The 12,829-nt window shown below is 41.8% G+C and overlaps 1 protein-coding gene across 2 annotated transcripts in view; it reads right to left on the reverse strand.

The window, feature by feature from the left end:
• Positions 1-12,378, reverse strand: part of SCAI (suppressor of cancer cell invasion) — a 126,831-nt gene extending 114,453 nt beyond the window's left edge. The window contains exons 1-2 of one of the 2 annotated variants that reach the window (XM_040631877.1): positions 12,209-12,378; positions 11,443-11,487 (exon numbers count right to left, since the gene is read on the reverse strand). In XM_040631877.1, coding sequence (XP_040487811.1) covers positions 11,443-11,487; positions 12,209-12,261 — 98 coding nt within the window. In that variant the 5' untranslated portion in view covers positions 12,262-12,378. The remainder of the gene's footprint in view (positions 1-11,442; positions 11,488-12,208) is intronic. The other variant, XM_040631878.1, reaches the window with a different exon arrangement.
• Positions 12,379-12,829: the final 451 nt, after the last annotated feature.

A 12,829-nucleotide genomic window follows, 5' to 3' on the forward strand; every position in this document is an offset into this window, starting at 1 on the left:
CCATACTCAGCATCATAGATTACCTGTATTTCAAGATCTTAACCTAAAATATAGCTCCCAACTGTGTGCTACTCAACATTTATCATAAATGTAAATATTAAATTTTATAAATATATTTATGAAGGATTATTGAAAAACATAATATATAATCCATTCCTCTAGATTCACTGCTTTCAAAATACTTTTAGGTTGTGCAGTCCTTTCTTTCAAATAGAGTCTCGGGATATAAACAGATAGAAACAGAGTGATGCCAGAAGAAACAGGTCTGTTTGGAGAATGGCCAATTCTAGGTCTGAGCAGGAAACATACAAGATGGGACTGGAATACCTTGTCTAAGCAGGAAGCAAGGAAGCTATCAAAGTTTACTGGAGTTGTGTCAAAAACCCAGGAGCCAATTTAAAGAGGATTCCACTGGGTAAAGCTAGGTCAATGTGAACATCAGTAAGAAAAATAATCATAATGGATTGAAATTCATCAAATATGTTCAAATCTATGAGTTGATAATATTTTTCATAAAACAAAAAAGAAAGCAAGCAAGCCAGTTGCCTTTGGAGTTTGCTAGAAAACAAACTCATACTGAAATATGGTAAGGAAAAAAAAAAGTGGGGGACAAAGAAGCATTTATCCTGCTTTTCCTTTTACTCACTGCACTTAAGGAAAATCAAATAGTCAATGAACGGAAGGAGAACAGATCAGTTGCCAGGGAGCAGGGATGCAAGGAGGAGGTGACTGCAACAGGATTGCACAAGAGAGGTTTTTGAGGTAACGGCAATGTTCTGTACTCTGTCTGCAGTGGTGCTTATATGAATCTACACGTGTTCAAATTTCATGGGATTGCACACATAAAAAACAATTTCACTGTATGTTAATCGCAAAAATAAAATTTAAAAAATTTTAGAGTCAACAGGGAAACTTCTCTTTATAGAAGTAATCTAGCTAATAATGAAGAAAAAATGAGAGAATCACAATGGGACCATCTATAACCCCAAATGAAATTATAAATATAGACACTGATTACTATGGGTTCCTAACATCAAAAAAGGAGGAGCCTTGATGGCAGTACACACCATTCCTATGAGGTATTCTCTCCAAAATAAATAAAAAATAAAATAAACCTGAAATCATCAAAGGTCTAGAACTAGTTGTAACTACCATTTTATAAGACATACAGGGAATAGAGAAACATGCTAAATGATACCATGGGGATAGAGCCAGCAAAATTCAGACTACGGAAAAACTGGTCAGTGGCTGCCAAGTGGTCAGTGAGGACAGAAGGGAATTTTGGGGGTGATGGAACTGTTCTAGACCATGACTGCAGTGGTGGGTAAGCAACTGTATGCATTTGTCAAAATTCATAAAACTGTACACTACAATAGATAAATTTTATTGTATATAAATCATACCTCAACTTTTTAATAAATTAAAAATTCAGATTGTGGGAAACGTTTTAAAATATATTTTATTTATTTATTTGTCAGAGAGAGAGAGAAAGAGAAAGCACAAACAGGAGGAGCGGCTGAGCAGGGAGTCCGATGTGGTACTCGATCCCAGGATGCTTTAACGACTGAGCCACCCAGGTGTCCCAGATTGTGGAAACTCTTAATAACAAACATACTTCCTTCAACAAATAAACAGCACGGGGAAAAGAGTGGGAAAACTACAGACTTAAAAGACCTTGAGATCTAATCAACAAATTGCAAGCTACAAACCTGACCTGAATCCTGATTTGAACAGACATTTTATTTCTATTTATTTTTTGTAAAGATCTATTTACTTGGGGGGGGAGGGCAAAAGGAGAGAGGAGAGAGAAAATCTCAAGCAGACTCCCCGCTGAGCACAGAGCCCAACATGGGGCTCAATCTCATGACCCAAACCGAAATCAAGAGCTGGATGTGTAACCGACTGAGCCACTCACACACCCTGAACAGACATTTTAAAAAACAATTAGCCAAATGTGGAAATCTGAACATTGACAAGACATTTGATGGTACTAGGGGAATACTGTTAATTTTTAAGTTATTGTCAATGGTATCGTGGTAATGAGTTTTAAAAGGGTCCTTATCTTTCAACAACACATACTACCGTATTTAGAGATGAATACGATGTATGGCATATGCTTCAGTTACAGGAGGGTATATAAATGAAACAGGATTTAACTGATAATTATTGAAGCTGGATGAACAATTTAAGTTCACTGTAGCATTCTAATTTTGTCTGTATTTGAAATTTTCCATATTAAAAACACAGATACAGACAGACAAACAGACTAAGTGGAGCCTCAGAGGCTAGGCTGTTTAACTTTCTTCTGCCTCCTCCTACCCTCTAGGGAGCCCTTGAATTAGTCCCAGTGAATCTTTGGGCTCATTTTTTAACACCCTTAAAAAATCACTGCTTGAGCCAGTCTAGGTTTTATTCTTGAGTCAAATATTACCATGAAAATGCTTACCACTTTGTCCATATCTTGGGCCCTGTAAAATCTGTTTTTGCAGAACTGCATTTTGGTATGTCCTAGGTTTTCACTGACACGTGCTGTAAGGAACAGCTTGACCGAAACCACTGCATTTCTGTAGGGATGTTACTAAGGTAAACACTATCGTATGCAAACTCTCTAGCGGATGTTCCTGGGTTTCAGTGTAAATTGGAAAATGTTCACCCGGTTTCCAGAATCTGCTCCTCACCACAGAGTATAGGGATCTCTCTCCCAGAGGTAAACGCGACTTGTTTGATGACTATACACAGAAAGACTGCAATGGACAGATAATACTGCAAAGAAAGACAGAACATGCCAAAAACAGAAAGCAGACTGGTGTATTTCCACACCATGTTATTATAACGCTCTACTCTTCCTCACATTTCGCTCAAGATGGTCTCCCTCGGTTATTTCGTTCATTTGCATAACTTGGATAACTATTTACTGCTGACTTCCAACTCTGTATCTGAAGCCCTACTCCCTTCTCAGCTCCAGACCCATGCTTCCACCAGCCTGGTGAGAGATGATGAACTCTCTATATAGTCAAAATAAACTCATAATCTTACCCTTCCAAATTTGCTTCTGTCTCTGCTATCTCGATTAAAAGTGTTGCCATCCGACCTATTACCCAAGCTAAATGTACTGTGAAGAAAAGAAGGCAAGCCATAGACTGGGGGAAAATATCTGCAAAACATTTGTTTCCAGAATAAAGAACCCTTATAACTCTATACAAACGACTGATAAAAAACAGACAAAAGATTTGAAAAGAAACCTCACAAAAGAAGTTTTATGAAGGGCAAATAAATACATTAAAAGATGCACAACGTGATCAAATTAAAGGCAAATTAAAAACATAATGATATACATCACTATACAGCCCTAGAATGGCAAGCAATGGTGAAGGTTTCAAGGGTATATACGTGTGTCAGAACTTATCAAACTGTACACTTTAAATACGTGTGGCTTATTGTATGCCATTATACCTTGATAAAGCTTTTTAAAAGAAGAAGAATGGCAATACCAAATATTGGCGAGGATATGGAGCATGTGGAATCCCAAACATCGCTGGCGGGAATGCAAAATGGTACAGCCGCTTTGGAAAACAGTCTGGCAATTTCTTAAAAAGTTAAATATACACTTACCATAAGACCCAGCAAGTCCACTCGTAGGCTTCTATCTACTCAAGAGAAATGAAAACATATCTGTATGCCCAACGACTTAACTCAAATGTTCTTTAACAGACGCATCCGTACTAGCCAAAAACCACAAACAAGCCAAATGGCTGTCAACTGGTGAATGCATAAACAAATTATGGTAAAATCACACAATGTAAAAATATACATACGTTGCTCCTCAGCAATAAGAAGAAACTAACTACAGTTATGAACAAGAGCAGGGATGAATCTCAACAGCATTATGCCAAGTGGAAGAACCTAGACACAGAAGACTATCTAATGAATGATTTACTTCTATGAGATTCTAGAAAAAACAAAGCTATCATAATAGGGAAAAAAAAATCAGTGGTTCCCAAAATCATGCCTGCAAGGCAACAGGAGCAAATGTGGGGGTGGGGAGGGCAGCAATGGCGATGTTCAAGATCGTAATTACAAGTGGGTGATTACACAACTGTATACATTTATCAAAACTCATCAAATTGCATACTTAAAATTGGTACGCTTTTTTTTAACACTAATAATACCTCAATCAACATGTGTTGTAAAAAGACTAGAAGGAAAGGCAAAATAAAAATATTTAAACTAATGACAGCCACAGGTATCATTTATTAAATATTTAATGCATGTCAGGTAACTGTTATCATGTACTTTACATTCATTACTTCAATGAATCTATTGTTTAAATAGAAAAAAATCTCTGCACTCACACAGTTTATATGCTACTAGAGGGGGGCAATAATCCTCCAAGGGAAGTACTGTCAACACCTGCTTTTTGCAAAAGGGCAAACAGGTTCAGAGATTAAATCTACACTTTGTTCTTGAGCCCAAAGGCAGTATTTGGAAGAGCTGGGAGTCTACTCTAGTCCAGGATTTCTCGACTGCAGCATCACTGACAATTTGAGCTGAATAATTCTTCGATGTGGGAGGCCACTCTACACACCGTGGGGTGTTCAGCAGCATTTCCAGCCTCACCCACTAGATGCCCTTAGTTGTGAAAACCAAGAATGTCTCCAGACATTGCCAAATGCCCCCGGGAGGCCAAACTGCCCCTTTTTGAGAATCACTGCTTGATCTCTAAAAACTGACACCACGGCCCAAACTATTAAAGACACCTTTCTTTCCACACCTGGCACTGCCCTGGTTCAGGTCCTGAATTCAATTCACTTAAGACCTCATCATTAGTCAGTCCATCCAGGGTCGACTCTGTCATTTCAATAGTCACACTACTGCCAAAGTAACCTCCTAAAAACCTCCAAGGCCTAGATGAAATGTCTGTGGAAAGTGCCCTCACTACCGGTATGCACAATTACTGTAAACCCTTTGTATACACAGTCATTACACTGTCCCATTGTTTGGGTCTGCCTTCTCCACTACTACATGAGTTTTACCCCAGCAAGGGCCAAATCTTACTCGTGTCTATATCCCTGGGACCCAGGACTAGAGAGCATTTAGATGTTTTTAGAATTCAAATGTAATTTAGACAAATTACATATACCATCGAAATGCTTATATCTCTTTGCTTTAAACACATCACTAAAAAAAGCTCCCAAATCATACAGTAAAGATTTAATCAACATGAATCCTATCCAGACAAACGGGTCTTGTTCCTGACAGGATCTGAGGATACTCTCATAACCAAAACGTTATTAAGCAGACATGTTGAAGTCTTCAGAATTTTCCAAAACCACGTAGAGATCAAATTTCCTAATCTTAAAACTCCTTTCGGTCTAGTACAGTTTATCAGGGTCCTTAAATAGTGTCACAGTATTTTGGACCACTAAAGCCTCAACCTACACTAACTCCCTCTTGCTACCAATTCATTTACTGGTTCACTATAGTTTTATTGAGCACCGACTCAGTGCTAGGGATACAAAGATGTACTAAGATAAAGAAAAGTTTTAGTGAGGAAAAAAATACAGGAAGAATTAATAAGAGTAGTGTATGAAATGCTTATCTCAAATTATCTTAGTTCCTCTTAAACATTATTATAGCTTGGTGTGTACTAGGAATGTTCTCAAAAGATAATGGGGGTGGGGGGAGTGCAGGGCGGGGGAATGTTGGGTTCGATAGGTGATGGGGATGAAGGAGTCCCCTTGTGATGAGCACCGGGTATTGTATGTAAGTGTTGAATCACTAAATTCTACACCTGAAACTAATATTACACTATATGTTAACTAGCTGGAATTTTTTTTTTTTAAGATTTATTTATTTACTTATTTGACAGAGAGAGACAGCCAGTGAGAGAGGGAACACAAGCAGGGGGAGTGGGAGAGGAAGAAGCAGGCTCCCAGCGGAGGAGCCTGATGTGGGACTCGATCCCACAACGCCGGGACCACGCCCTGAGCGGAAGGCAGACGCCCAACGACTGAGCCACTCAGGCGCCCCAACTAGCTGGAATTTAAACAAAAACTTAAGGAAAAAAAAATTCAGCCACTAACTAATGTCTATCAAAAAGAATGACTTCACAGCAACTATCCTAAAATAAAAATGACACTTTTGGCAACCATTTTCCCAACTGTAATAGGATATATAGCATAATAGTCAACAACTCTACACAGCAGGCCAACTCAAGGGATGCTTAAGACCAAATTCAACAATTAATTCATCTTGAAGTGTTCATCAGGAAGTCATTCCATTTGATATTGAGAATTTTTATGACCAAAGTATGCAACTGATAATAACAGCTATAAAAAATTTCTGGCTATGATCATTACATCCCTTCTTTACAATCCATCTTTAGGGCCTTCACTAGTCATTTTGTATGCTATTTTTAGAGCAATTCCAGAACTGCTTTCTGAGAAAAATCATGGTCTTGCCCACAGGACCTCTTCAGTGATGTATGTATGCTGGCTGTCCATTCAGGTCCAAATCCTGACTTGATCAGGGTCTGACCTAATCAGACATGCAAAATACATGCTCTCGTGATTCTCGACTAAGAATAAAAAGCCTAAACTCATTGCTGCCTGTTGCTTACTAAAACTTGGTTACAAGAAGTAATATTCAGGAAGCCCATGCTGGGGACTCCCAGCAGCAGCAAATCTGGACCCTTAAGTGTCAAACACCCAAAGGAAGGAAAGGCGCCTCAAGGAGGGACCTACTGTTAAAGGAGCATCCCAAGAATTGAGAGTGAAGGACAATTTCATCTTTCTCACGATATGTTCTCTCACAGAGCTCTCAAACTTGTTGATCGTAGGAGCCCCTTAACAACTCTTGAAAACTACCTTTGTGAGTATACCCATCGATATTTATATTAGATTGTGCAAGAAAAATTTTAATCACAGTACTACAGAAACAAACATTCCATTAGCCCTCAGAAGTGAAATCACTCCTAACTGTAGCCTCAGAAAACTCCACTGTGAATGAGAGTGGATAATAGGAAAAAAGGCAGGTAAAGTCTCAGTATTATTAAGAAAATAGTTTTAGGGGCGCCTGGCTGGCTCAGTGAGAAGAGCATGTGACTCTTAATCTTGGGATTGTAAATTCAAGCCCCATGCTGGGTGGAGAGATTACTAAAAAAAAATAAATAAATAAACTTAAAAATACAAAGACAATAAAAAACTTTTTTTAATTAAAAGAAGGAAATAATATTCATAGAGAAGTATTTAAGGACACATTCATTCAATAATTCAACCAACTGTTTTCTAAGTGCCGGGCACTCATCTAGATGCTGGGAATAAAGAGAATCCCTGCAGCTTCTTCATCCCTGTTTATCTCTGAACCAAGTCAAGTCATCGGTGAGCTGTATACTTACACACTGATTTAGCTCTTTGGAGAATGTTCACTGGCATTACATGAACCTGGAATGGTGAGCATTATAAGAAGCAATCTTTAAACACTCACTACTATGTTTATTATTGGGATTCCCCACCACACACACATAATCACAGGGTCCCCACCATGAAGACCAGTGAGAAAAACTGTTCTCAGATCTAACAATCAAGGGGCACCTGGGTGGCTCAGTCGGTTAAGCGTCTGCCTTCGGCTCAGGTCATGATCTCAGGGTCCTGGGATCGAGGCCTGCATGGGGGGGGGGGGGCTGTCTCTGCTCAGCAGGGAGCTTGCTTCTCCCTCTCCCTCTGTCTCCTGCTCCCCTTGCCTGTGCTCTCACTCTCTCTGTCAAGTAAATAAAATCTTTTAAAAAACCCAAAGAGCAATCTTACAATCAAAAAAAGTTGTACTTCTCTTAAACAACATGCGTTTGGGGGCACCTGGGAGGCTCAGTCAGTTAAGCGTCTGCCTTTGGCTCAGGTCAGGATCCCAGGGTCCTGGGATCCAGCCCTACATGGGGCTCTCTGCTCAGTGGGGAGTCTGCTTCTCCCTCTGCCCCTCCCCCGCTCGTGCTCTCTCTCCCTCTCTCTCAAATAAATAAAATCTTAAAAAAATAAAAACCACATGTGTTTGATTTTATAAACACCATGAATCTGGAAGTTGAGCTTTATTTTCTTCTTTGCTTTGTTTGAGAAAACTCAAAGCCAAATATGGAACCCATCTTTAGTAACTGTACAGTATTTTCTAGTCTACATACTAACTTTGCCACTGGTTTATTATTCTTCTCTCATTTCTTCTTTGCCTTAATACCTTATTTTTAATCCTTTAGCCTGTATACATTTAGAAAAGAGGTGGGAAATGAAGGGTATTTGAAGGCTGCTTTTTTAACATAAAATTGAGTGTGTAACTCTCTGTGTACCAGGCACTATATATACTAAGCACTTTACAACCCTCTAAGGGTTGGACTTCTTTTTTTTAATTATTCTTTTAAAAAATTTTTTTAAAGATTTTATTTATTTATTTGAGAGAGAAAGAGAGAGAGCACAAGCAGGGGGAGCGACACAGGGAAAGGGAGAAGTAGACTCCCACTAAGCAGGGAGCCTGACTTGTTTTTAAATTTTTTTTTAAGTAAGCTCTATACGCAACTTGGGGCTTGAACTCACAACTCTGAGATCAAGAGTTGCCTGCTCTACCGACTGAGACAGCCAGGTGCCCCAGGGTTGAACTCTTATTATTTCCATATACAGCTGAGGGAACTGAGGCTCAGGGAGGTTTATTAACTTACATATGATCTCACAACTTGTCTGTGACAGAGCTAGGATTCAAATGCAGCCCAAAGCATATGCACAAGCTATCATAAGAGCAGATAGGTGAAGGAGAGGGTGGGAAAGTCCACACATAGGATGTGACATTTGAGCTAAGAGTCTTAAAGGAAGAAGCTTGCCAAGGAACATGGAGAAAGTATTCCAGAGAGAAAGAGAAATCATGTGCAAAAACCCAAAGCAAAGAGAGAACATAAGTTCTGGGAACAGCAAATAGAACATAGAGTTACATTTAGCAATTCAACCATTGTGCAGGATTTACCAGAAAGTTAAGTCATTTAATATTAGACATTTAATAGGTCCATTATTGAGCATTTCCATGGTCATGTATTAAACTGTCACTGGAAAGACAAGCAGAAGTGAAATAAAGGCAGTCTCTTTTTTTGGTTGGGGGGGGCAAAAAAGAGAGAGAGAGGGAGAACAGGGGCAGAGGGAGAAGGAGAGAGAGAATTCCAAGCAAGCTCCACGCTCAGTGCAGAGCCCAACGCAGGGGTTCGATCCCACAACCCTGAGATCATGAAAGGAGCTGAAAAAAAGAACTGGGTGCTCAACCAACTGGGTGCTCTACCCAGACACCCCAAAGGTAGTCTCTTTTTATCATTAAGCTAAAAAGTCTGAATTATGTTCAATAAGCAATGGGGAACCATAGAAGGATTGAAGCAGGAGAATTACAAGACTAATGTGCACAGCATGATGAATGAATTACAGATTTGAGGTAGAGAACGCAGTCAGGAGGCCACAGCAAGAGACTGGCAGTAGGATAATGAGTTAAAATCTGTCCAAAAAAAACATGTCATGTAACCCATATATATAATTTTTAATTTTTGAATAGCCATGTTAGAAAAGTAAAAAGAAAAAAAGTGAAAGTAATTTTAGTAGTACTTTTATATAATTCAATATATCTAAAATATTATTTCATCATACAATCAATATAAAAATTAGTAATAAAAAATTTTACATTCTTTTTTTCATACTAACTGGAAATCTCATGTGTATTTTTACTTTGAGCACATCTTCTTTGGACATTAAATTTTCACTGGAAATATCTGATCTGTATATAGATTTCATAAAACTTACAGATGAAAAAGTAGATTCACATACCCAAATTTTTCCAAACATACTTGAACATTTTCCAGTGAGTCAAGTACCAGTTTTTTAATTTAGTTAATTACAATTAATAAAATTTAAAATTCAATTCCTCAGCTATGCCAGCCGTATTTCAAGTGCTTTATGGCCATATATGGCTACCATATTGAACAATACAAACCCAGAATGACAAAGGACCTTTGGCTGGTAGCACTTCTGTCATCAGCATTTCCTATCTACTTATTGTTGAGGTATTCCGTGTACTAACATCAGTAACTTACCAAGTACTAACTATGACAGTGGTCCTACTGGTGGTCCTCACTACTGTAGCTTACTTTCTCTCGACCACCGCCTACATCTGTGCAGAAGAAATCTTCTCATGACCACACAGAATTGCTATATAGTATCTGACATGTGAAATGCACATAAAAATGTTTATGGGATGGATATATGCTCTTCATCACTCAAGTAGTAAGTCACTTGTTTGCAAACTACTTAAGCCCTGTTTCTATTTCCCTGTGGTTTGATTTATTAGACTCTATGTACTAAGTATGACGATAAAAGAAAAAGCAGTAAGAAAAATCTATTTTCACTCTATCTTTATTAGAGGCATTATAGTATAAAGGGTAAGAGCCTAAGCTCTGGAGTCAGACTGCCTGGATTCAGATGTGGGTCCCATTATTTATTAGACGAGTGATCTTGGCCTCTCTGTGCCTCAGTTCCCTCTTCTGCAAAATAGTGATAAGAGTACACACTTCCTGGGGCGCCTGGGTGGCTCAGTCGTTGGGCGTCTGCCTTCGACTCAGGGCATGATCCCGGCGTTCTGGGATCGAGCCCCGCATCAGGCTCCTCTACTAGGAGCATGCTTCTTCCTCTCCCACTCCCCCTGCTTGTGTTCCCTCTCTCGCTGTCTCTCTCTCTGTCAAATAAATAAATAAAATCTTAAAAAAAAAAAAGAGTACACACCTCCTTGGGGTGCTTGGAGATTACAAAAGATAATACATACAAAGCACCTGCAGATGGTACTTGGCACATAGCAGATGTTCAATGAGCATCAGCTTTTAATACATTTTATTTATTTCTTAAAGTAAGCTCTATGCCCAATGTGGGGCTGAACTCACTACCCTGAGACCAAGAGTCGCACACTCTACCAACTAAGCCAACCAGATGCCCCAACATTAGTTTTGTTTTGAAGATTTTATTTTTAAGTAATCTCTACACCCAATGTGGGGCTCGAACTCACAACCCTAAGTAAGATCAAGAGTCGCATGCTCCACCAAATGAGCCAGCCCCTCGTTCCACCCCAACACTAGCTTTTTAAACAGAGCTGGTGGAGAAGTTGAAATTATAGCTAAAGTAAAAAACTAGAATTTCTCAGTTACCCACGTCTCTTTCCCATATAACCTTACACACACACACACACACACACACACACACACACACGGTACAGGTAGTACTTTGAACTCCTCAAAAGAAAGATCTTGCATGTAGTTATATTCATTACGAAAGGAGCTAAATAAGAAACTTCATCTACTGACAATGTATAACTATGCAGTATGGCATAGGTGTAGCCAAGCAAATGGAAAAACACGAAGCAAAATAGGAAGGCATTTTGCCTTACCTGCTTTTCCGTTTTCGAGGTGGTTTCTCCACTGTGCCAGTCAGTCTACAAACCAAACAAATAAGACGGTAACTAAAAGTAACATATAAGAACACATTTCCTGGCCCTACTGTGCCAGTCAAAAACTCAGTGTACCACCCTCTAGGACCATAGGCTGGCTAAGCTCATACCTGACCTTACAAACGCCTTATGCTCTGTTTCCCCTATTTACCAAGACCAGGCAATCCTGGGACTCACGGTTCCCCTAATATCTGCTTTGCCCAAACCCCGCTCTCCCTGCTGGTCCCTCGCTCCATCTTCAGCTCCTATTCGTCACAGCCCCGCTCCCCAAAACCACCCACCTCCACCTACTCATTGTCTGCCTCGTCACCCCCTCAAGCCCCTCCGGCCTCCCCTTTCCCGTGCCCACCCCCTCCCGAGCGTGCACTGCCCCTCCGAGCCCCGCCCCTCAAGGCCCCGCGCCCCCCGCATTCCACGGCCCGTCCACGGGGCGCGCGCGCCCTGCCCCTCCGGGCCCGGCGCCCCCAGCCTCACCCCTTGGCGTCCCTTCCCTCACACGCCCCTCTCATCCGGCCTCGAGGATGCGATCGCCGCCCAGCCCACTCCCTCGCCCGTGGACGCCCCCAAATCCCCCCTCAGCCTGAACCCCCCGCCCCTCCCGTCTCGGAGCCCCGAATGCTTCACGGCCCCGAGCCGCTGCCCCTGGGCCCGCTCCCGCGCCCTCAGCCCATCCCCAACCCCGACCTCGACCCAGCTCCTGCCCCACCTGGGGGCCAGGCGACTCCGGGGCTGCTGGGGCTGCCGGGCTCCTCTGACCATCCGGCTCCTGCTCCGCCGCGGGAGCTGCTCCGGCGGCCGCAGGGCTCGCTCGGGAAGCTGAGGCGGCGGAGGCTGGAGTAGGCGGAGAGGCGGGAGGAGGGCCTCGCGCCTCTGCCTGGCATGCCGCGGGGCCCGCCTCCTCCGCGCCTCTCCCCGACTCCCATTGGCTAGAGCCGCAGTGTGGCCGAAAGCCTGGCAGTCGATTGGACGCTCGGGCCGTCACATCCCGCCACCTAGGTTTGGTTGAGACTGCAGGTGGCGGCTGAGGTGCCTTAGAGACAGCTAGCCCGACAGGGGAGACCTAAGCGCCACCGTGCGCTGGAAAGTAGAAACTGCATCTCAGGCGCCAGACACCTGCCGGCAGGTTCTCCTGGCTCTGCGTCCTGCATTCCACACACCTGCTGGCGCCCCCCAACACTGCACCACGCCAGGACCAACAGCCAAGCACTGCAATTTCCCAAACTCTGGCAGGTGCGACAGTGAAGTAACTCTCCAGAACAAGCTTCATTTTGAACCACCTCGATGCAGTCCCTGACTCTACATCACGCTGAAATGGTCTCACAGCTCA

Source organism: Ursus maritimus, unplaced genomic scaffold (genome assembly GCF_017311325.1).
Source record: "Ursus maritimus isolate PB19 unplaced genomic scaffold, ASM1731132v1 scaffold_17, whole genome shotgun sequence".
NCBI classification, from domain to species: Eukaryota; Metazoa; Chordata; class Mammalia; order Carnivora; family Ursidae; genus Ursus; species Ursus maritimus.